Genomic DNA, 26,917 nt, shown 5'->3' on the forward strand with positions numbered 1-26,917 from the left:
ACTATGCTGATTGCTGAACAAAATGGCTATCACATAATTTTGATTTGTTGACTTTGGGAAAAAAATGAGCTTGGGAGGGGGCCTAGGTGCCCTCCTATGTTTTCGGTCAAACAGTTCGTGGTAACGAACTGTAGTAAGGAGCGAACTGTAGTAAGGAGTAACCGAAACTCTAAAAAATGGAATTTTGATACCAATAGTTACATTAAAAGAATCGCAGTTTAATGCTGATTTTAAATATATAAGTTTCATCAAGGTCAGTTATACCCATCAAAAGTTACCAGCCTGAGAAAGTTTGCCTCATTTTAGAAAATAGGGGGAAACACCCCCTAAAAGTCATAGAATCTTAACAAAAATCACACCATTAGATTCAGCGTATCAGACAATCTTGTTGTAGAAGTTTTAAGCTCCTATCTACAAAAATGTGGAATTTCGCATTTTTTGCCAGAAGACAGATCACGGATGCTTGTTTATTTGTTTTTTTGTTTGTTTTTGTTTTGTTTTGTTTTTTCCCAGGGGTGGTCGTATCGACTGAGTGGTCCTAGAATGTCGCGAGAGGGCTCATTCTAACGGAAATTAAAAGTTCTAGTGCCCTTTTTAAGGACACTAGAACTTTTTAAAGGAACAAAAAATTGGAGGGCACCTAGGCCCCCTCCCACGCTCATTTTTTACCAAAAGTCACTGGGTCAAAATTCTGAGATAGCCATTGTATTCACCATAGTCAAAAAACCTAATAATCGTGTCTCTAGGGAAGACTTACTCCCCCGCAGTCTCCGTGGGAGGGGCTGCAAGTTACAAACTTTGACCTGTGTTTATAAATAGTAATGGTTACTGGGAAGTGTACAGACGTTTTCAAGGGTATTTATTTTTGTTTAGGTGGAGATTCAGGGGGGTTCCGTGGGAGGATATTTCCATGGAGAAACTTGTCATGGGGGAAGAGAATTTCAATGAAGGGGGCGCAGGATTTTCTAGCATTATTTGAAAAAAACAATGAAAAAATAAGTATGAAAAGTTTTTTCTACTGAAAGTAAGGAGCAGCATTAAAACTTAAAACGAACAAAAATTATTACGCATATGAGGGGCTTACCTCCTCGTTATGCCTCACTCTTTACGCTAAAGTATTTCTAGTAATTTCAACTATTTATTCTACGGCCTTTCTGATTCAGAGCTCATTCTTAAGGAATTGGGACAAAAATTAAGCTTTAGGGCAAAAAGCGAGGTAAGTACGTTCTGAGACCATACTGGCTATGCATGACGTATGAAAACAAAGAAAGGAAATAATAAATTAAAAGAGAAAAAACAAATAGGTGAAAAACGAGGATTTTATCAGCCAGTAGCAAAATATGAAAAACAAGCAAATATTTCGACAAGGACCTCCGCCAAGTCGTCCTCAGTGCTCAAAAAAAAGAAAGAGGAAAAAAAAGAAACAAAGAAGAAACAACAGCAAACTCTAACCTTTTTAAGTGAACAGCACGAGAGGAAAAAATACACCGAGTCAAACAACAAAAACCAACTTGAAATCAATGAAAGAGAAGTTACCAATTAGATTGAATAAGTATCCTTTGCCTTGCAACAGATTTCGCCTGTCTACAATTTCGGTTTTCATTAGATATGCGGACAGGTTGTCTTAAATTAGATTGGGCGAAAATATTCATAGAGTCTTTTAATATTAAATTCTTATAAATTGGGCTTAAGGAAATATCTCCTGTGTCTCTATTTATAGCCAAATTTCTATTTATTTGTTTTTTTTATCTCAATTGCCTCTTTAAAAGAATGCGGTAGGCCATTTACGGTAGATAGTAAAGTTGCCTCTTCAAAAAGAACTAAATGGTCAGGATTTTCGTATATATGCTGGGCCAGAGCTGAATCAAAGTTGTCATTTTTATTTTCCAATCTCAGGGACTTATCTATTGAAATTTTGTGTTCTTGCAATCGTTCCCCTAGTTGTTGATGGGTCCTTCCAATGTAAAATTTTCCACATGAACACGGGATTCTGTAGACACCACTACCTAGTATAGGGTCCGTTTTATCCTTTCCCGAGTTGAAAAAATGTTCAACTTTTTGTTCAGTTTTGAAAGAAACAGAGAGATTATGTTTTTTTTTTAATTTTTTCAGTTTGTCGCTGAGTTTTGAGACGTATGGTAACATAGTGAAAGTCTTTTTCTCAATTGCCAGTTTCTGACCCAGCATCTATACGAAAATCCTGACCATTTAGTTCTTTTTGAAGAGGCAACTTTAATATCTACCGTAAATGGCCTACCACAATCTTTTAAAGAAGCAATTGAGATAAAAAAAACATATAAATAGAAATTTGGCTATAAATAGAGACACGGGAGATATTATAAATAGAGACACGGAAGCCCAATTTATAATAATTTAATATTAAAAGACTCTATGATTATTTTCGCCCAGTCTAATTTAAAACAACCTGTCCGCATATCTAATGAAAACTGAAATTGTAGACAGGCAAAATCTGTTGCAAGGCAAAGGATACTTATTCAATCTAATTGGCAACTTCTCTTTCATTGATTTCAAGTTGGTTTTTGTTGTTTGATTCAGTGTCTTTTTCTCTCTTGTGCAGTTCACTTAAAAAGGTTAGATTTTGCTGATGTTTCTTCTTTGTTTCTTTTTTTTTTCCTCTTTCCTTTTTTTGAGCACTGAGGACGACTTGGCCGAGGTCCTTGTCGAAATATTTGCTTGTTTTTCATATTTTACTACTGGCTGATAAAATCCTCGTTTTTCACCTATTTGTTTTTTCTCTTTTAATTTATTATTTCCTTTCTTTGTTTTCATAAGAGCGAGGTATCGAAGAGGGTTGAACCCCTTCATACACACAATAAAAACATACGAATATAGAAGTTCTTTACGTAAGTTAATTCGTAAGTTACGTATGTTTTTTACCAATGAAAACGTTTGTAAAAAATTAAAAGTTGTAGATGCTTTTTTAAGTAATCGAAAAATTGGAGGGCAACTAGGACTCCTCCCTTGCTCCTTTTTTCTCAAAATCCCCCGATTAATTGCGATTAATTAACAGGCAAATTTCGTTTTAATTATTCATGTGCGGAGAGCCAAAATCAAAACATGTATTAATTCAAAAACGTCCATAAATTAAATAAAAAAACAATTTTTTTGGAAATGAAAATAAGGAGCAACATTAAAACTTAAAACGAACAGAAATTACTCCGTATATGAAAGGGGCTTTTCCTCCTCAACGCCCCGCTCTTTACACTAAAGCTTCTTACTGTTTTAAAAATAGAGTTAATAGAAAGAGTCATACTTTAGCATAAAGAGCGAGGCGTTGAGGAGGAAAAGCCTCTTTCATATATGGAGTAATTTCTGTTCGTTTTAAGTTTTAATTTTGCTCCTTACTTTCATTTAAAAAAACTTGTTTCTTTTTTTATTTAATCACTTAAAAAGGTCACTAGAACTTTTCATTTCCGTTAGAATGAGACCTCTTGCGACATTCTAGGATCACTCAGTCGATACGATGACCCCTGGGAAAAAAAACAACAACAAAACAAATAAAAACTCACCCGTGATCGGTCTTCTGGCAAAAAATATGAAGTTCCACATTTTTTTAGATAGGAGCTTGAAACTTTTACAGTAGGGTTCTCTGATACGCTGAATGCGATGGTATGATTTTCATTAAGATTCTAAGACTTTTAGAGGGTGTTTCCCCCTATTTTCCAAAATAAGGCAAATTTTCTCAGGCTCGTAACTTTTGATGACAAAGACTAAATTTGATGAAACTTATATATTTAAAATCAGAATAAAAATCTGATTCTTTCGATGTATCTTTTAGTATCAAAATTCCGTTTTTTAGAGTTTTGTTTACTATTGAGCCGGGTCGCTCCTTACTACAGTTCGTTACCACGAACCGTTTGAAACTTGACGTTATGCAGGAATACTCAGCTAGTTCCATATAAATATGGTTCATATTTCTGGTCGTGCAAGGGCGTTAAAAAATTGAACAGAATTTTGTAATGGTATATTAATTTTTTTATTATAAAGGATCTTTCAACATAAATGGATTTACAACGTCCATGATTGCAATAGATTTCTCAATATAACCTCATTCAATGTCAAATAACTTTTCCAGGTGATGCTTCCATCCTTTGAGCCTATTCTTAGCGAAATCTAGAGCTCCCTTTCATCTTCTAAAAAGTCCAAAAATTACTTGTTGACAAAAATTTCATGAATTTTTTAATGCCCTTTCTATTATTGCACTTTGTGGCACCGGGAGGGTAAATTTTGACCCAGGATTGAGAATTCAACGATGGAGACGATGAACGTGCAAAGCTGTGTTGGTGGCCCATTAAAAATAAATAATAGAAACTTCTTTGTTTCGAAGTCAGGTTATACAATACAATTTCACGAGACTTTATAGTAGATACGGAAATTATGCTTAGATTTTGAAAACCTTCAGAAAAAAAATCTTCTTCTTTAGAAATCTTCTACAGAAAGCGGGCATAATTTTTGTATAAAAAGTTGTACAAAAATTATTTATATTCACTTCTTGATGATAATCTATAATCATAGGAGTGAAGTAAGATAAATTTTCATACCATAAGTGTATTTTAGATAATCTATCAGTTTTATGAGCCACTTGAAGGCAACAGAAGGCTAAAAATTTGAAAATTCAAAGATGATGTCCACAGGATTTGTAAGCGAGTGGGCGAATGAGATTTCTAATTAATAAAGCTTTTAATTAAAACTGGGCAAAGATTAATTTAAAAAAACAAAGTTATTCTGAGGGAAGTAAAGAGCAATGTCGGTTTTGGCCGTATCGAATACGGGCGCATTGGTACCGTACGTGTAGGCGTCAGGCATATCGGGTGTTTTTTTTTTTCAGTCACGGTTTTGTGCCTTCTATATGATTTTTTATTAAAAACAGACAAAAATTAATATAAAAACAAAGTTTTTCTTAGGGAAGTAAAGAGCGAAGTTTAAACTTAAAACAAATAAGAATTTTACTTCGCAGCCTATCTAATATATATCGATAAAAAAAGTACAAGTAAAACAACTGGTGACATTTCCCTATGTTTTTAGGATTGTAGAAAACAAGCGCTTTACTGAAAACACAAAAAAAGTAAGAGTTTTGGTACAGCAAAAGAAAATCATTTAAGGACACTTTTAGCAGCATGAAAATAAAGTATTTTAGGATTAGTGCTTTATTTTTTTGTTCGTTTAATTTGGCATCACTTATGCACAATGAACTCAGTAGAATGATTGACTGTCGTTTTGGCTCTGACGAGGATACTTTATGATTATTTTGCAGACAAGTTTGAAGTGAACCAATCTTGATAGCATTAGGACTCGCTTATGAACTTATATCATAACGTAAAATTCTCCGATGTGTGAAATAATCAGATTTCCAGAGTTCATATTATGGTTTGTTTGTTCTTCATTTCGAGTAATATTAGGTGAGACCAAGATATTAAAGGATAGATAAATCAGTTATCTTTGTATGCTGCCTAATGATTTTGCACTTATGAAAATTTTATTTATTTTTATACCTAAGTTTTCAAGGTAACTTTAATTGTACACTGAGAGTTACTGATATCACATATCGGGTAAGGCTACATAAAAAGTTATGGATTAGTTGCTGTTGTGAGGCTATGTACTCACTTTTGGCTCCTAAATCAATTTTCTTCTTTCCTATACTTGGCTTTTGTGTTTTCAGTCAAACGCTAATTTTCTATATACCTATAAATATAGGAAATATCACCAGTTGGTTTATTTGCACTAGTTTTATCGATATATACTAGATAGGCTGTGAAGCATAAATTTTTGTTTGTTTCAAGTTTTAACTTCTCTCTTAACTTTCTCAGAAAAACGTTGTTTTTTAAGTTAATAACTAGGCAAAACTCACCTTGTCCGCAATATTCTCTAGAAAACAGTGACGATTGCCAAAACCTTCAGCTGAGAGACATACTCTTTCACCAGTTGCTGTACACGACAGACAAACTTTATCTTCCTAAAAAAAAAAGAAATTAACAAAATTTCACAAAATCTTTAACAAAATCATTTCTTCATAACAGTAACTGTAACTTATTGATTGATTCATAGGAAACATTAGTTTTTATTTACACAGTTCTGTCACAGAAACGTCCTTATTTGTCTCTAAATTGGGTGTTTGCACTGCCTAAAATCAGCTATTCATTAATAAAATCAACAAACATACAACTAACATTTTTCCTGGGGCACTGTTTCCTTTTGTCTCCTCATTTTCAGTTTGGCCCTTGAAAACTTCATCCGTGTTTAAAATCCAATTCATGCTTACACATTAATTTCCAGAGTTTGTGTCCATGAAAAAACAATGTTGTTTATACTCAAGTAATTGTTCTACCTGGTGAAATAAGAAAAGATCTACAATAATTACAATTCTAAGGAATGCTTATTAAAAGGTCAAATATGAGCTAAATTCACTTTTGTTGGTAGTGTAAAAAAGAAAATCGAGAAGTTGTCACCAACCTATGTCAAAGCTGCCTGTTTTGTTCAGTTGGATGCACGATGGTGTTTACTGTCCACCAGTTCTCATAACTATTGTCAAACACCATTTTGTGTTGCAGAAGTAATATATTGGTTTTGTTATTTTTCTATTTTTTTTTTTTAGTTTGTTTATTTCGCATTCAAGTGACTTTGGTTTATCGTGAGTAAGTGCATAGAGTCTAACCTTTATAGTTCTTGTTAAAAGTTAGAACCTTAGGCTGTATTGATAAGGCCGTTGCATTTTGGAAATAATCGTACAATTCTTACCTGGGGAGGAGGGTTTTGCTGGTCTTTGAGATAGAGCCTGCGATATTTAAGATGAACTGGAGTTTAGTGGTCTATGTGGGAGATGATCATTTGAGGTTGTTTCCGTCAAGTTTCTATTTCATCAAGCAAAATGTCAGTCTGCGAGTAGATAGCTCCATTCTCGAAAGCAAGCATCAGTTTCAAAATAAAGTTAGACTAGAATCTCCCCGTTGCCAAAACATCTTGTTAGAACAATAAATAGATAAATTCAAAAGCCCATAAAAGGAGGTTCACTTTCTGAGGACTTATACAGAAAAAACGATATTTTTTGCTTCCTAACCTTTAGGTAATAGTTCTTTCATTTTAAATGAAATTGAAGCTAACTCTTTGCTACTTTCTTATTAGTGATTAATTAAAAAAAAAATTCCACAAAATAAGTTTTTCAAAGAAAAGTAAAGAGCTCCATTAAGCCAAGAATGAGCAACAATAAAGTCATATAATCTTTCAAGCGTAAAAATACCACAAATCACTATTTATAAATAAATGAAACTCAAAACGAACAGAAATGTATCCAATAAATAGCTGAGTCAAAATCAAAACAAGCAAAAATTAACTTGAGTAGGGCTGGTAAACACTATGCCTTCTCAAGACTAGAACACAATTTGTGCTTTACTGAAAACAAAACATGCTTGAAATGTTTTCAACTTTCTTACTTTCATAAAAAAAAAATATTTTCTGTAACTTAATGAAGAAATATCAGTATATGTCAAATAAACCGATAATCCATGGTCATTTGTAGTTGTTTTTTTTTATTATAGTGCAAATTGTGTTCTGGTCTTGAGAGGGTATGGGGTTGTCAGCCCTACTCATCTTAGTTTTTGCTCGTTTGAGTTTGATTTGGCTATTTATTGCAATTCCTGTTCGTTTTGAGTTTCATTTAATTATTGATAGTAATTTGTGGTAGTTTTACGCTTGGAATCAAAATGTGTTTAACATTTTGAACTTTTTTGACTTTAATAAATAAAAAAATATTAAAACTTTAAGGGATATATATCAGTAAAGGTATACTAAGCCGACAATCCACAGCCATTTTTTTTTTCAGTGAAGTGCAAATTATGTTCTAATCTTGAGAAAGTATTGGGGTTGTCAAAGACATAATTTCCGGTCCTTTCAACTACTCTGAACAAAAGGGCGGAACAAAATATCAAAATTTTGATTAGATGTGTTTTGAGATTTGATAGGCATGGGAAGGGGGGATTGTTGCCCTCAAATCACTTTTGAGTAATAAAAAAGCACTAGCCCTTTCAATTTCCAATCAAAAGAGCCTTTTCCGAAGTTTTTACAACAACAAATGGCCATCTCTAAATTTCTATCAGATACATTTCGGGAAAAGACGAAGTTTTGGGGGGTATCCACCCTCCGATCACTCTGAATCTTAAAAATGGAACTAGAATATCTGAGTACCAATCCATTGAGTCCCGTCTGAAGTTTATACAATCATCCTTTCTATATACCTTATGTACCCCCAGGGGCACAACTTATAACCCTTACCCTGAGGGCTGTGAGGGGGGGTGTCATCCTCAAAGACATAGTTTCCGGGCCTTTTAATCAAGTTAAAAAAAATGGCTATCTAAAAATTTTAATTGGATGTGATTGGGGAAATGGTGAGCGTGGGAGGGGGGTTAGTTGCCCTCCAGTAAGTTTTAAGAAGGCACAAGCCCTTTCAATTTCCAATCGAATGAGCTCTTTCGAAGTTTGTACGAAAACAAATGGCCATCTCAGAATTTCTATCAGAAGCATTTCAGGGAATTACGAGGTGTGAGGGGGTGTGCTCGCCCTCCAATCACTCTGAATCTCGAAAAGGGTACTAAAACTTTTTATTAGAAATCCTATGATCCCCCTTCGAAGTTTATACGATCACCTTATATGCCCTCAGGGCATAACTTAAACCCTTGCTCTGAGGGTTAAAGGGGGGTTATCATCTTCAAATACATACTTTTTGCACCTTTCAACTACATTGAATAAAATGTATGTCTCAAAATTTTGATAGGATGTTTTTAGAGAAATGGTGGGCGTGGGAGGGGGGTTAGTTAATCTCCAACTACTTTCGACTATTTAAAAGGGCACTAGTCCTTTCAATTTCAAATCGAACAAGCGATTTTCAAACTTTATACGACAACTACTTCCATTCAAAGTGCCGTGCTTTAAAACCAAAAACAAAAAAGCTCTTTACTTAGGCAGCGCCTTTCAAATTTTTCAACAAACAAGTTTTCGATAGAAAAGTAAAGAGCTCCACTGAGCCGGGAACGAGCAGAGGTAAAGTCCAATAATCTTCCAAGCGTAAAACTACCACAAATACTATCAATAAATAAGTTAAACTCAAAACGAGCAAAAATTACAATAAATAGCCGAGTCATACTCAAAACGAATGAAAATTCACATGAATAGGACTAATAACCCCCATGCATTTTGAAGACCAGAACATAATTTACGCCTCACTGAAAAAAAAAAACAAAAAACAAATGACCGTGGATTGTCAGTTTAATTGAAATACACTAATATTTATTCCTCAGAGTTTTGATAATTTATTATTTATGAAATTAAGAGAAGTGAATACATTTTAAATATTTTTTTTTTCATTGTTGTATTATTTTTTGACTACTGGCAGCAAAATTAATATCTCATATTTTCAATTGAATGTGTTATGGGAAAAGGGGATATCAGAGAGGGGGGATGGTTGCTCTCCCTCTTGTTTAATCTTTAAAAGGAACTAGAACTATACATTTTAGATCAAATGAGCCTCTTCTAAAGTTCAAACGACCGCCCCTTCCATAAAAACCTTATATGCCCCTAAGGCATAACTTACAACCCTTACCCCCAGATTCTGTGGGATTCTGGCCACCTCAAACGCTTTATTGAATGATCTTTTGACTATTTTTTTTATCAAATGGCTATCTAAAATTTTTATTGGATGCATTTGTGAAACATACAACGTAGGGGGGAGTGTGGATATCCCCATCACTTTCCCCATGAAAAATCCAACTAGAATTGGCTCATAACTTTCAACCCATGCGCTGATGGCTGTGGGGGGGTATTCATCCTCAAAGACATAATCTCCAGACCTTTCAACTACGCTGAACAAAATGGCTATTACGAAATTTTGATTAAATATGTTTGGGAAATTGATGGGCCTGGGGGGATGGGGCCTGTTACACTCCAATCACTTTTGACTATTAAAACAGGTCCTTTCAAATTCCAACCAAATGAGCCTTTTTTGAAGTTTCTACGACAACAAATAGCCATCTCAAAATTCCTAAGGAAGCATTTCAGGAAAATGCAAGGTTTGGCGAGGGGTTCCCACAGTCCGATCACTTTAAATCTTAAAAAGTGTACTAGTACTTCTGATTACCAATCCAATCGACCCCTCTGATGTTTATATGACCACCATTTCTCTAAAAACGTTGTATGCCTCCAGAGCATAACTTATAACCCTTCCCTGATGGCTGTTGGGGAGGGGGGGGTTGTCATCCTCAAACACACATTTTTTGGGAGTTTTAACTACGTTGAAAAAAATAGTGATCTCAAAATTTTGATTGAATGTGTTTTGAGAAATGGTGGGCGTGGTAGGGGGATTAGTTGCCCTCTTGCCACTTTCAACTATTAATAGGTTTACTAGCCCCTTCAATCTCCAATCGAATAAACCCTTTTAAGAGTTTCTACGACATCAAATAGCTATATCAAAATTTTTTTGAGATGCATTTCGGGAAAATACAAGGTGTGTGGGGGGTATCTCTCTGAATCTTAAAGATGGCACTAGAACATCTGATCACCAATTCAATGAGGCGCCTCCGAAGTTTATACGATCACCCTTTCTATATAAATCTTAAATGCCCCCTGGGCATAACTTACAACCCTTGCCCTGAGGGCTGTGAGGAGGTTGTCATCCTCGAAGACATATTTCCGGACCTTTCAACTATGTTGACAAAATGGCTATCTCAAAATTTTGATTAAATGTGTTTTGAGAACTGGTGGGTGTAGGAGGGGGATTAGTAGCTCTCCAATCACTTTCGACTACTAAAAACTGCACTAGCTCTTTTGATTTTCCAATCGAAAGAGCTCTTTTTGAAGTTTATATAACAACTCCTTGGATATGAAGTACCCTGGTCTAACCCCCCCCCCCAAAAAAAAGATGGATAAATAATACATTGTGCCCACATCGTTCTTTGCATAGGCAGCGCTATTACGCTGTCTTTAATCAACAATCCTTGATGACTTGATCAGATTATGGGGTGCCATTTTTTACAAAACTTTTTTCATTAGACAACCCGCTTAAAAAAAATGGAACAATTACTGTCCAAAAATAGGCTAATTCCTAGTTCGGTGCAAAACCTGGTGCTAAGCACTAGCTGTACTTTAGTCATCCCAGGTACTTGCTGTTTAGATGAAAGCTAGATAGATAACACTTCGTATAAGTTGGAAGCTTACAATAATTTTCAATCTTTGTGATTGGAGGGATGTTTTAGGCCCATAGTCCCTCCAACCCCTACTCTTTTCCCACCAAATTTCTTACATAGAGGTAGGCATGTCACACCTTGTCTGAAACAGAATCATCCAGGAATTCCCAATCGGTATTGTTGGAGGGAGGCTTAAAGTGAGTTCGCAACCCGGAAAACATCATCCTCCCCTTTTCCATAGGCCTACTTTTAGCAGGGAGTTAGGCATGTTGCACCTGACTTAAATTGGAGTTGTGCAAGAACTTCTAATCTGATTCATCAAACAATCAGGTTAGGCCACACTCCTACCCCCATCCCTCCATCGCCAACTTTTTAACCGAAAGATACGTAGGTATGCCACCATTTTTTAATCTGAACAATCCATGGATCTTCTTTCTGTATTATCGGAAGACGAATAGGGCCTGTGGTTTTGAATCATCGCCCGCACCACCCTGCTTTTCTGCAGAAAGTTAGACGGGTTTGATTTTTACCCATCACCCTGAAACTTATGGGTATGTGCCTTGGGCCAATTACACATCTAATTGACAATTTTCCGAATTTTCATAAATACACGAAACCTCTGAGCCCTCTCCTCCCTATGTCCCACGTGATATCGTCCGCATTTGACTAAAATCTAAAAAGAGAAATATAATGACAAGGGGAATTTCCGCAACCGATTTTAGTATACTGACTCTTACGGACAAGGCCCTAGCAGGCTTCAAAGTTTCAAAAGTTTGGGAATCCCGAACTATAAATGTTTGAGGCCTGCTTATACAAGGACCATAAAGATCAGCGGTCTGCAAATTCATAGAAGAAGTCTTCATGGTTATAGATATCTGCTTTCGAAATCTCTAGCGAATCTCAATGCTCCATTTGTCGACTAGTTTCCTGCAAGCTACAGTGCAAGCGACCAATCTCATGTGAAAAATACCAACCGCGCGAATGAAAACTTTCCAAGTTTCAACTTAAATGTCTACAACACTATAGTTGTAAAAAAAAAGACGTGTGTTGCCAAAAGATTTGTTCTTTGGCCCTCCATTGGGGCACAAATATTTTGATTATGGTGTTCTATATTCATTAACATACATCACCTCAAACATAATACACATACGCACTGTGCCGCCATATTCCTTAAAAGTCTAGTTGGATCGTTAAAGTATTAATTCCTCTCGATTTTATTCCCTAGCCCATTACGCAGCTACGCTTATTATCATTGTCTACCCTTCTTAACTACCGAGCAGGGTGAAATACGAACTGTATGTGAGAGGAGAGGCCGAATAGGCGACTAGAAATTTATATTTTTACAATTCTAGAGCTCTCTTTTACTCTTATACTTAAAGAATATTTAAAAAAAACGCTAAAAATTGCCGGTTTTCGATCGTAAACAGTAGAATTTTGTAATTGGATGGTTTGTATGTCCCTTTCCATAAGGATGGATTAATAAAGCGGATGATTTTAATTTTATCTCTTCCCCCATGCTGATATTTAAGTTGTTATCGCTGATATCACGCTCCTCCTCCGTCCCGATCTACTCAGCACACGAGACACACAAGGCTAGTCCGGGATGTATGTAAGGGAAGCTGTCCCTCTCAATTCTCGGAAATTTATAAATAGAAGAGCTACCTATAAAGGGTAAAAAAAATCTGTGGCCCCTCTCATACTAAGAGCAAAAAGATCCAAATTTGTATTAGCATCAGAGTTGACGTATCTAAGAAAATAATCATAGCCTAAATGCGTGTTCCAAAACTGGGGGGGGGTGTAATGGATTGCACAGGGTTTCTTATAACAGTATTTAGGCCTACCTGTAAATCTAAGCTATGTATTTGCATTTCTTTCTCTTTGTTCAATGTAGCCTAAAGGCTAGCAATTAATTTTAATAACCCATTTGGAAATTAGGACTTGATAGGAGGAATTCAAGCTTAAATAATTCAAAAGACTAATAAAAGTCTAAAATATGAGTTCTTCTGAAAAAAATCTTAGAAAAATAAAATTAATACCATTAGATCCCCTTTTTACTCTCCTTTTCCATATAATAGCTATTATCCTGACAATGCACTTCTACCTCCTGATGGTCAAAAATAGGGCCGTATTAGAGATTCTTTTCGGGAGGGGGTACAAAAAACTTTAAATAACGCATCAAAATTTGTTTATATTCATTCTTGTTACTTTTTTACGAGTCGGACAAACATTTCGCTGGGGGGGGGGGCTCAAACCCCTAACTCCCCTGGATACGGTCTTGGTCCCAAATATAGCAATTGATAAATATAGGCCTATAACTAAATGAAAAAAAGACACGGACAAAAAAATTCATTTCAAAAACTATTGGCTATTGATGTTGGTCGTCAAATACAGAGATTTGGTTAATTTTAGCTAAATACGAGCAACCTCTGTTTGGGATTTCTTACTTTTTTGTTTAGATTACTTCGATTTGACTTCTTTCTTGGGTCGTGGATGATGGTGAACAAATCATTCATTACGAATACGAGAAAAACAGCACATGTTAAAATCCGTTTAATTATTGGTTTGATAGACGAGTAGATTCAAAAAGCTAAGCTAGATTACACTGGAAATTCAATTTTTTTTTCTTTTGTATCTGCTAATAGATCCTTATCTCGACATCTGCATTAGAACTTTGAGTTATGAGTATGAAAAAGAGAAATTGATTGGTTAAATACGTACTGTGCGTAAGAAAGAAACATCATCTTGTTCAGGGCCTCCTTCCGTATCCACCATTATGGCTGAATTAACCTAAAGCTTATTAAACCATCAATACGATCTCACCCTTGCGGTCACAGTGCAGTGCCAGGCGAGAAGCTACTGGATCCTCGTTCCTCACAAGCTACTGGAAATAAAATATCGTAGTTTATGAGGAGATACGGGAAAATTTTCCCAACATTTAGGCTAAACTTTTATCGCGGAAGATATCTCTGAATAGTTGCAACAGAAAATGTTCTGAATCTAGAAACCACTTGTACATTGATGTGTACATATATATATATATATATATATATATATATATATATATATATATATATATATATATATATATATATATATATATATATATATATATATATATATATATATATATATATATATGTATATATATATATATATATATATATATATATATATATATATATATATATATATATATATATATATATATATATATATATATATATATATATATATATATATATATATATACATATGTATATATATATATATATTATAATGTATATAATTATAATGTATTGAATTATAATGTATTGAACCGAATTATAATGTATTGGAAATAACTTAGTATCAGTTTTGTTTGCCCTAAAAGTTATGAACCTTACAAAACTGATACTAAGTTATTTCCAATACATTATAATTCGGTAAAGATTTTATCCGATATTTCTTTTTTAAGTAAATGTGAAGCATAATGTTAAACCTTTCAACAAATAAAGATTGTTCCATATGTGAGCAGGCTTCCTCTTCTTAACCATAAGCTATTGGTACTAAATTTTAATCGGGTTTTGCAGAAATCCTTTATGAGTGCATCAAATATAGTTAACGGGTAATTACAAAGGTTTTATTTGCCGATTGTCTTTTAAAACATTAGAACTTAAAATTTAGTTGTTTTAAACAAATGAACATCAATAAACTTTTCCATTACTGAGACATTGGGAAATACCCTTTTCATCCTATTCCAATTTTCCTTGCGCTTCTGCAATTTCTCTTAATGCCTTAGGTGCAAAAGTCATATTTTATAAAGACCCTTCTTTTAGTTTTCAAAATTCTTGCCATATAACATTTCGACCTATTTGAGGGTGAGTCTTTAAATATTAATTTGAATGAATTCTTCTTCAGTAATCTACAACTACCGGCTCAATATGATCAATATGATCAAGGAGGTGGGAGAGGGAGGACACACATGTGTGATCATCCTTCTCTAGAAAAATAAGGAATTTCATGTTATGTTGAGAATAGCTTTCTGTTTTTGGTACATACCCATTTTCTAAATTTCATAAGAATTGTCCTGTTTTTGGAATAATCTCACCCACGTTTTCAAAATTTCGCTAACTTTCATTTGGTAATAGCTTTTGAAAAGTAACTCTAAAATCAATAAATTTTGCCTATTTAAAATTAGCAAAATTAATAGATTTTGTTGGTGCATAAAATGTAACAAAAAAGGATTTTTTCAGTTCGAGTATACACAACAAACGTCACTCGTTACTTACGGTCTCTTGTTTTACATCCTAGTTTGATATGTATATCACTATGCTTCGAGAATAATAATCATCACTGAAAAAAGTGCATCCCATTAAATATTTCTCATAAGGGGAGGAAGGGTTTTAAATATCAAAAATGAATTACATGATCATCATTCCTTGGTGTTTTCATTTTTCATTGTGTCTTCCTCGAAAAGATGTTTTTATAGGGACCCCACGAATGTTGGAGGGAGCAGAGAGCAATCCCTTCAGGAAACAATAAGGCACTAAAAATATGTATGAATAGGACAATAAGAAATATCCTCATTTAAATCTTGGCAAGAACAGTGCTCCTGGTAGTATTTACCCCCTCCTCATTGAGGAATCTCTTGGTGGTGACCATGATGTCCACCATAACTCCCTCTTTTTCTTGGTAAGCACACGAATTTAATTTTGTGTGTTAAAAGAAAAAAAATCACTGCAACGACAGGGGAGCTATCACCTTGCAGTACCCATGTTACAGGCTTAGTAGAAAAATTCTAGTTATGAAATTTGATCGTAAGAACACACTTTTTGAGGCCTCAGTCACACACACCCCACCAACATAAGGGTCTAGCGGCCCTTCACCATAATAGCTGGTGCGCAATTCTATAGAATCTCAAGTGAATCAGCTTAGTTAAATGAAAATTTAAAACAATTTTTTATATTAACCGTTTTTTTGCATGGACTAAGAGCAACACAGGCTTTTATCGCAGCATTACTACCTCTGAAACCGGAGAGGGGAAATGTTCTTTTTTGGTAATTTGAAACCGCCTATATCTCACTGAATAGCATTTCGGTCCTCTTGGCACAAAATTTCTCTTTTGTGCCGCAAAAATGACAGAAGACTCCACTTTTCTGAGGTGCAGTTTCCTTTGCTACTGCAAAAGAGCATTAAAACTTTCAATTTCCATTCGAGTTAGCCCTCTCCCGATATGTAAGGACAATTGGTTCAACGCAATACTCTTTGGAAAAATAATAATAAAATTAAATAAACGTGTATCCGTGATTATGCTTCTTAGAAAAAAAAAGTAAATATCCTAATTTTGTAGATAAAGGCTTGAAGCCTCAACAACAAGGTTTTGTAATCTGCTTACTTTAATGGCCTAATTTTCATCAAGATCAATTCCTTTTTCGTGGTGTTTCCCTCTTTTTTCAAAAATCAGATGAATTTTAATGGGCAATTCATTTCAAAGAGGGAGTCTATTTAACATTCTTGTATATTGTGGCTTCATGGACTCCCCGTAGAAAATATCGTAAGGCTAATGGGAAGGGGAGTTATTTAAAAATAATATTCCAGGGGAAATACAAATTTTGAAAAAGAAATCTTAATCTTGAAAAGTGTCCTACTTTTCCCAACTGTACCAAATTATGTACTTTCTGTTCATTTGAGCTTCCAGGAGGAAGGGGGTGAATTCTTAGTCCTCTTCACTCCTCCTCTGAGGGTTCCCTTTGTTTAAACACAGAAAATACGTTGGCATAAAATTAATCAAATTGCAGTCCTCAAAATATGTTTGTATTCAAAGGTAGAAAGGTTTTTTGTGATTTTGGGGTATTTAGTTTTATCTCCAGTAAATTCAATTACTGGACTTCATACTCAATTCATACAATTTTTTTCACATTTAGACAGAAGAAACTCATAAAATGAATTTCATCAATTTAGCGTCTGGGTAGCTTATTTTTACTCATAATTTATCATTTTAAAGAGCTTGTGTTCGTTCATTTGTGAGTTATATTTATGTTAATGTGTTTAACTATACATTTCATGGAGAAAATTATCAAAGACATAGAATAGGCTAATAACAAGAAAAATTTTCTTTATTCAATTTTAAAATGCTCACCAATGCAAAGCACTTAAGTGAATTAGCAGGAAGATCTAACAACTTATATAACCGTTTATCGTATAACACATATAGTACACGCGTTATATAACAACACATACAAAAGTACAATAGCGCGTATGTTTCCCCAAATCTTAGGGAGGCTCTGAGGTTGCTCTGAGTAATACCGAAGCACTAAACTCAAGTGCTACTAAGCAGAAACTAACCTAATAAGACATTTTTCAAGAAAATTGAAGAGGAAAAAACTGGGCTGAGGAAAATTCAGCGCCAAAAACTTATGAGCGAAGAATGAAACGCTTAGCTATATGTTTCATGAAATGAATTAGTGTGGATCTTTTCACTTTTTTTGAAAACAAATGTTTTATAAATGAGAGAAGCTTAAGTAATGTACCATGGCGTCTATTTAATTATATGGGCTCTAAGTATCTTGGGCATCCTTTACTTTCTGTTAACAAACAATTCTCAAACTAATTAAATTAAGATTTTGAAAATAGCAAACTTCATATTTGTTATATCTTACCTGTTTTGTGCAGCACCTAAGTCGGCCCTCATACCCAATCTAATAGTATTCTAGTTTTTGAATTTTGTGGGGTTTAGTTTAACCTTTATTGACTTATTCAATTCAGGTTCAGTCAGTGTACACTGCACTTGTTTTATTTAATCTGTTCGCTTTGGTTTCAAGCATACATAGGGTAGTAATATTGCTGCAAATACAATCTGTTCATTATAATTCTTATGTATCTGAGTAATATATTTAACAGGCGTCTCCGTGTTTCATATTTTGAAAACTTTGTTCATTGTCGTTTCTAGAGCTCATTTCCTGAAATCACTTGACAGATGGAGAAAGAATGAGAATAACTTTGTTTTCGCATATGTTCAAGATACACTCACTGGAACCAAGCTTGTGCAAAGGATCTCAGTCTCCCAGTTAAAATTAGGACATACGCTCGAGCCCAATTCCAGATGACGGATTAGGAAATGCCAAGTGCATTTTCAGTGTAAAAACTAAGGGATTCAATAAACGAAATGATAGACTTTAAGATACAGAAACATAGAAAATATGACACGAACGAGGTGTTGCTGGTCATGATTGTTATCAAATGGAGGTACTCGATTTGGAATATTTAGCTGAGGTAAAAAAAAAAACAACTTAGTAATGCCCAGAAATGGTGCTAAAAATTCCTGATTGACTTAAAATTACATTTATAAACACCTGAGTCAAGAAAAAAAATTGAAGAAGAGAGAAAATTGGGCTTAAATTGAGTGGATCAATTCACGGCACTAAAAAATAGAACCAAATTTCGTCTCTTAGGGGCTTGAAACTTTCAAGACATGTAGACTGCACCAAGAAAAATTTAGGGGAGATACAAAATATGGTAAAAAAAACTGGTTTTTGTAAGAGGCCGGAAAATTAGTAGAATACAGTTTACTGTTTCAAATAGTGTCATGGTTCATTTTTCCGTTGCGGAAATTCGTCCGCATTTAGCAATCCGTTTGGAGATTCCGTCTGTTTTCATGTTCGAAAACCTCTCTAGCTTCCCGTAATGATTTTAAGAAATCGTTGTAGAAAGCTTTCGTTTTTTAATCACGAAAACGGACGGAATCTCTAAACGAATTACTAAATCCGGATGGATTTCCACAATGTGTAAATCAAACATCATTTTGTCGGGTACCCAAAATAATCTGTGGGCAATTTCTCCGGAAAACATCTATTAAGTCCTCCTCCATTTTTCAGAGCGTCTAAGCTTCGAACCATACTTAACCACGGTCACCACTTTAGCTTCCAATATCCTAATCTTGGTGCGCAGACTTATCTTCCTGCTCTTCCAAACTTTTTTCAACTGTGGAAAAACACCCTGGGTCTTGGTTATTCTACTTTTAACACCTTCAAAGCCCCCCCCCCCTTCTTTACTAATAGTACTACCTAGGCAAGTAAAGCTGATCGTTCTCTTCATTGCCCGACATCATCTTTTTCATTTCACTTACTCCTAGTCACAGTGACTTAGTCTTTTCAGCATTAAGTTCCGAACCTATTCTTGCATCCATGACTCACAAAACTGAAAAAAATTCATATTTTGCTAACATTTTCATCTAGGATGCTTAAATCATCAGCATGATCGAAGTCTAGGAAAGTTCCCCCAGTTGATTCCATACTCTCTCATTGTCTTCGCTGTGTTCCTCTATCATCAAAGTCCATCATCAAAATGGTTCATATAAATGGAGATAGGACGCAGCCCTGCTTAACTCCTGACTTAATACGAAACCAGCTACTAACCTCATTTTCTACCTTCACCACAGCAATGTTACAGGGATACACCTTTGTGAAAGCTCTTCTATCAGCTGAATCAAATGATTGCTCATAATCTATAAAACTGAGGACTAAAAGGGATTGATGACTCACACACTTCTCAATTATTAATTTAAGAGTGAAAATTTGTTTGACGCTTTCTCTCAATTTCCTAATAATGCACTGTTCTTCTCTTATAACTTTATCCAAAAGTAACATCATACTAAGTAATTTGCTTCCTACAGTAACCAAGCTAATGCCTCTATAATTACCTCATTCACTCTTATCACCTTTCTTATAGAGGGGTTTAATTACAGTTTTTCTCAAATCACTAGGTACTTCCCCTTGTTCAAAAATCCTTTTCTTTTAATCTACAGTAATTATCACTAGCTTCTTAACCACCTAATTTAAAAAAAAAACGTTTACCACACTATCAGCAACTGGGGCCTCGCTATTTTTTAAGTCTTATCGTACTGTCACCAATTTTCCCCCACTAATGGACAAAATTCCACCCTATCGTAGGCCTCGACGAACAATAGCATTTGAAGAGGACAGGTCACTATTACTTTTCAATTAAGATAAGAATAAGAATGAGTGAAATATTAATACTTCGACAAGGGCCTTGATTGGTGCTTTACTAAGTTACAGTTGCAGCTGCAACCATAATAGATAATAAAGAGCTTGACTATGACTCTTCAAAGATCAGATGTATAAGAATGAAGACCATACCTTTAGCTGAGGCCCATTCTAGAAGGTAGGCAAGAGTGCGATGAGAGTTTTGACATCTAAGGTTAGACTGAGAGCCGAAGTGACCCCCTCCCCTCACCACTCAGCATTATTTACATTAAAATGAAGCAAAATATATTTGGAAATATTACGAATATTCGTAATATTTCCGGTTAAAACCGTAAAAGGCCTGTAAGAGGAATGCTGCAAGGAAGTCGTATATCCCTCAGGACAAGGGTTGTAAGTCATGCCCTTGAGCCATATAAGGTTTTTATAGAAAGCGTTGTCGTAAAAACTTCAAAAAGGACTCATTCGGTTGTAAATTAAAAGGGATAGTGGCCTTTTCAATAGTCGAAAGTAATTGGAGAGTAACTAACCCCACTCCCACGCCACCATTTCCTCAGACACTTCCAATAAAATTTTGAAATAACCGTTTTGTTCAACGCTTTTAAAAGGTCTGGAAATTATGTTTTTGAGGATAACAAATCGCCCCAGCCCTCAGGGCAAGGGTTGTAAGTTATACCTTGGGCGTATATAATGTTGTTTTGTTTTTTTTTATAGAAAGTGTGGTCATATAAACTTTGGAGGAGGCTCACTGGATTGGTTATTAGAAGTCTATTACTCTTTTTAAGAGTCAAGGTGATCGGAGGGCAGCTATCCCTCTTCACCACCTAAACATGTCGTATTGTCCCGAAATGCATCTAATAGAAATTTCGTGATAGCCGTTTTATTCAAAACAGTCTAAGTATCATATAACAAAGCTTTTGGGATTGAAACAAACCCCAGGGCTAAGGGGCAAGGGTTGTAACTTATACCCAGGATTTTTGAGATTTTTATGGAAGCGATGGCTGTATAAACTTTAAAGGAGGCTCATTTGGTCAAAAACTGGAATTTCTAGTTTCCTTTTAAGAGTCAAAAGAGATGGAGGGAAGCAAAGCTCCCCCCTCCCATCAACCTCTCTTCATCAAACAAATCTGATTAAAATTGTGTGATAGTCATTTTACTCAAATTGGTCCAAAGAACTAAAACAATGCCTTTGGGTTAACCCCCCACTGCCCTGGGTTCAAGGTTGTAAGTCGTGACCTGGGGTCATACAAGGATTTATGGGACAGGTGGTCGTATGAAGTTCAGATGGGGCTGATTTACTTTGAAACTTAAAGTTTTAGTGTCCTTTTTAAGAGTCAAAGTGATTTGAGGGCGACCACCCTCCTCACGCTCATATTTTCCCCATTGACATGAAAGTCAAAATTTTCAGATATAAAATTTGTCCATTGTAGTTGAAGACTCTGGAAATTATGTCTTTTCAGAAAGACATCCCGCCCCCACAGCTCTCAGGACAAGGGTTGAAAGTTATGCCCCGGGGGAATATAAGGTTTGTTATAGAAAAGGTGGTGGTATATTCTTCTTAGGGGACCCACTGGATTAATAATCTGAATGTTAAGTGCTGTTTTTAAGATCCAAGGGTGGTGAAATGGCATTTATCCCTCCCCCTTCAAACGTCGTGTTTTTTCTGAAATAAATCAAATAAAAAATTATAGACAGTCATGTTATTCAAAATAGTCCAAAGATCATATAACAAGGATTTTGGGGTTGATAAAAACCACCAGAGTCTAGGAGCAAGGGTTGTAAATTATGCCGTGGAGCATTTAAGGCTTTTACGGAAGGGACGGCTGTTTAACTTTAGAAGAGGCTCATTTGGTTGAAACTTGTTAATTCTAGTTCCTTTTTAAGCGTCAAAAGTGATGGAGAGCATTTAACCCCCCCCCTCCTCCTCGACGACCTCTTTTCTCACCAAACGCATCTGATTGAAATTATGAGATAGCAATTTTGTTAAAAATTAGTTCAAAGAATGTCTCTAGTAGGTAGTAGACATAATAATGGCTCTAGGGGTGAAACAGCCTCCCAGCGCCCTGGGTATAGGAATTTAAATTATGTCATGTTGGCATATTAAGTTTTTATGGAATTGGCGGTCGTATAAACTTCAGATGGGGCTTATTTGATTTGAAATTAGAAGTTATAGTGTCGTTTTTAAGAATCAAAGTAATTTGAGAGCAGCAAACCCTCCCCCTCCATGCTCATCATTTCCCTTAACAACTCCAATAAAAATTTTGAGATAAAACTTTTTTCGTCATAGTTAAAGGTTTTAAAAATTATGTCTGTGAAGAGGACAACTCCCTCCCCTACATTTCTCAGGGAAAGAGTTGTAAGTTATGCCTTGGGGATGTATAAGGTTCTTATAGAAAGGTTGGTCGCATATGCTTTGGAACAGACTCATTGGATTGGGTAATCATAAGTTCTAGTGCCCTTTTTAAGAGTCAAAGTGGTCAGCGCAGCTACCCCCCACCACACACACACACACACACACACACACACACACACAAACTCATCGTTTTGTCCCTAGATGTAGTCAATAGATAGTTTGAGACACTCCTTTTATTCAAAATAGTCCAAATATCATATAACAAGGCTTTTGAGGCCGATACAAACCACTAGAGCCCGAGGGCAAGGGTTGTAGGCTATGCACCTGGGGCATCTAAGGTTCTTATCAAAGGTATCGTTGTATAAACTTTAGAGGTGCCTCAGTTCGTTGATATTGGAAGTTCTAGTTCCCTTTTAAGAGTCAATAGTGACGGAGGTGAAGTTTCCCCTCCCACCACCGAACTACCCCTCATTTCACCAAATGTATCTGATTGAAATCGTGCAATGGCTATTTTGTTTAAAATAGTCCAAAGAACTTATAACAATATTTATAGGGTTAGCACAATCCCCCAGAACCCTGGGGCAAGGGCTCGAAGTTATGCCATGGAGGTGTATAAGTGTTTTTATGGAATGGGTGGTCATATTAAATTTAATGGGTCTCATTTGATTGTAAATTGGAAGTTGTAGTGCTCTTTTTAAGAGTCAAAGCTATTTGAGAGACCCCCCCACACCCATCATTTCCCATAACAAACATCTAAACTAGGCTTTGGGAGATAAATTTTTTTTCAGCATTGTCGAGAGGTTCAGTAATTATGCGTAACAATAGTTGTAGTAGCAGTAGTGACATTAGTAGCAGTATGCAAATAGCATCTTTTTCAACATCTCCTTCGACAAACGATAAAATTTTTAACTTAATAGCATCAACCGGTCCTGAAACATTGCTGATAGGGCCTCTTGACAAACTATATGGGCAAAGTACGTTTTGATTTATTTCAATACAGCTATAATATTGCTCAAAATTTTGCCTTAATGCCCTTAGGTTTATTAGTAGTATCAGTGGCACTATTAGTTATAGTAGTAGCAGTAGGAGTATAGTTAATAGTAGTAGTCTTACCTTTAATACCAGCAGTAGTAGTAATAATAATAATAATGGTAGTAGTAGTTCTTGTTGTTTGTAGGAGTAGAAGCAGTTTTATTATGATCCAAATATTGTCTTTTGGTTACTTCAAGATCCCCATAATAAGCGTTGCAAGTTTTACAATCACACACGAAACTGTTCCTAAGATATTGCTGAAATGCCTTTTTGACAACCTGCATTCGGATGGTAGGTTGTCATCCGTAAAATAGAAATATTCTCTGGAAATTTCACCTTCATACCTTCATAGGTTGCAGATTTTGAACTAGCCAGAAGACACTCTCTCTATACATTTAATGCTGCTTTTAAAGTCACTGTAACTAACGACACCAATAGAGTTATGTTGAAACTTTTAGGGAACGTTTAGGGGAAGTTTCAATTAAACGAAAAAAAACTATATGCATGCTGGTATTAAAAGGGTATAGAAGCAATATACGGTATATAAGGACATAGACAGCAATGCTCTACCATAGCTAGTAATATTTTAAAGGAGCTAGTTCGATTTAAGATTGAAAGTTCTAGTGCCCTCCTATGAGTAAAAGCTGATCGGAGGGCAATCAGCCCTCCTCTTTAGCTCATAATTTTTCAGATACTTCCAATCAGAATTTTAAGACAGCCATTTTGTTAAGCATAGCTGAATAGTCTAGTAACTATATCTTTAGGGCTAAATGACAGGTCAACCCCCACAGTTATATAATTTGACCATTATGCTTAAAATTATATCCTGCAACAAAACTGAATCAAAACCCACTGTTTGCATCCTGGTTACCAATAAGAAATCTCAGCAATATACCAAGAACTTCTGAAGGTATTAAGCTCAACATTTCGGGGCTACTTCTATTACTGCTTTCACTCTTAATATTTTACTAGATCAAAAGAGTGTAAGTGTATCCAGGCTGCGAAAGAGCATAGATATAACTTTTTGGGAAGGGTATTGAGTTTTATTTATCAGGTCAACTAATATACAGCTAAACTAATCACTAATGTTTGTGTAATAATGATTTTCAAAAGGGTTTATGCTGTCAAAATTGCTGAAAAAGTTTGTCCAACTTGTAAATAGCATAAAGAAACCAGAAAGATTCAAACTATTATTTTATTTTTCCCTCAAAAAAACTATGTCAATATAAAATGAAGAGAAATTAATGATAAAAAGTTTTTTTTTCAAAAAACAAGTTTTTCAAAGATAAGTAAGGAACTCCATTGAACCAAAAAGCAGCAAAAAAAAAAAAGAATCAAGTGATCTACTAAGCATACAACTACCACAAAATAAGCATTAATAAGTAAATGAAACCCAAAACGACCAGAAATTACAGTAAATAACCGAGTGAAACTCAAAACGAGCAGAAATTAACATGAGTAGGGTTCGGAAACCTCTATGTTTTCTAAAAGTCAGAATGTAATTTGCACTTTACTTTCTTTTTGTTTTTTGTTTCATTTATTTACTGATGCTGATTTGTGGTAGTTGTATGCTTGGTAGAATATTTGATTCTTTTTTGCTGACTTTTGGTTTAATGGAAAGTAAAACAGTTCAAAATAGGGATGAAACCTTTTTATTGACAGTGAATAGATATAAAATTATTTAACTGGATATTTCGAACACATATACAGTGTTCATCATCAGCAGTAAAACTAAAAAGTTTTATTTTAGTTTTACTGCTGATGATGAACACTGTATATGTGTTCGAAATATCCAGTTAAATAATTTTATATCTATTCACTGTCAATAAAAAGGTTTCATCCCTATTTTGAACTGTTTTACTTTCGTCATGGAAAGGCAGTGTGTTCTTCGAAGTTATTTGGTTTAATGGGGTTCTTTACTTATTTTTGAAAAACTTGTTTTGTTAACATTGGGTTTCATTTTGAACAAACTGGAAAGGAAAATTCATATAATTCCATTCAAAATGACATAATCCATCGCGATATATGACATGACTCAATCAAAAGTATATTGACAACAAGGACCATCAAAAATCATACGAAGAGAGTTCTTTCATCTAGTATCTATCATAGGCAGCGCCATAACGCTCCCTAAGTAAAGAGCGATGTGGCAATGTTTTTTTTTTCTTGGTTTAGACCAGGGCACTTTCCATTGAAGGAGTTGTCGTAAAGACTTCAAAAAGGACTCAGTCGCTTAGAAATTAAAAGGGCTAGTGCTTTTTTAAATAGTCGAAAGTGATTGAAGGGCGCCTAACCCCCCTCGCACGCCCACCATTTCCCCAAACACATCCAATCAAAATTTTTAGATATTGTTCAAAAATTTTGCCATTTTGTTCAACGCAGTTGAAAGGTCACTAAATTTATGTCTTTGAGGATAACAAATCCCCTCCCCCAGCCCTCAGGGTGAGGGTTTTAAGTTAAGCCTGGTGGGCATATATGGTTTTCATTGAAAGGGGTATCGTATAAGCTTCGGAGGGGGCTCATTGGACTGGTAATCAGAATTTATAGTGCCCTTTTGAAGATTAAGAGTGATCGAAGGGTGACTATTACATCCCCACACTTCGTATTTCCCGAAAAGTACCTGATAGAAACATTAACAGGGCCATTTGTTGTCGTAGAAATTTCACAAGGGGTTCATTTGATTGGATATCAAAAGGACTAGAGCCCTTTTGAATAATCAAAAGTGACTTGAGGGCAACCTACCCCCCCTGTCCCTCTACCATTTCCCTAAACACATCCAATAAAAATTTTGGGATAGCCATTTTGTGCAACGTAGATGATAGGTCCGGAAATTATGTCTTTGAGGATGACAACCCCACAGCCCTCAGAGCAAGGGCTTTAAGTTATTCCATGGAGGTATATGAGGTTGACAGAGTGATGGAATAAACTTCAGAGGGGGTTCATTGGATTGGTAATCAGAAGTTCTAGTACCCTTTCTAAGGTTCAGAGTGATCGGAGGGTGGATATCCCACAAACCTCGTATTTCCCCCATTTGTATTTGTTAGAAATTTTAAGATGGTCATTTTTTGTCGTAGAAACTTCGAAAAGGCTCGTGCGATTGGATATTGAAAGGGCTAGTGCCCTTTTTAATAGCCAAAAGTTATGAGATGGCAACACCCATCAATTCCCCAAAGACATCTAATCAATATTTTGAGATAGCTATTTTGTTCAGCGCAGATGAAAGGTCTGCAAATTATATCTTTGAGGATGACAACTCCCCCCCCACACACAGTCCTCAGCACAAGGTTGACAAGGTCAGCACAATTCATCTAATTGAAGATATACAGTTCTAGTTTCCTTTTAAGAGGCAAACATTATGGAGGGCA

The 26,917-nt window shown here is 35.3% G+C and overlaps 1 protein-coding gene across 1 annotated transcript in view; it reads right to left on the reverse strand.

Annotated features, from left to right (window-relative positions):
- Positions 1-14,075, reverse strand: part of LOC136030251 (ryanodine receptor-like) — a gene marked incomplete in the record, with an annotated part of 328,739 nt that extends 314,664 nt beyond the window's left edge. Inside the window, 2 exon segments of the mRNA XM_065709092.1 lie at positions 5,870-5,974; positions 13,908-14,075. Coding sequence (XP_065565164.1) covers positions 5,870-5,974; positions 13,908-13,961 — 159 coding nt within the window.
- Positions 14,076-26,917: the final 12,842 nt, after the last annotated feature.

This window comes from Artemia franciscana, chromosome 8 (assembly GCF_032884065.1).
Source record: "Artemia franciscana chromosome 8, ASM3288406v1, whole genome shotgun sequence".
NCBI classification, from domain to species: Eukaryota; Metazoa; Arthropoda; class Branchiopoda; order Anostraca; family Artemiidae; genus Artemia; species Artemia franciscana.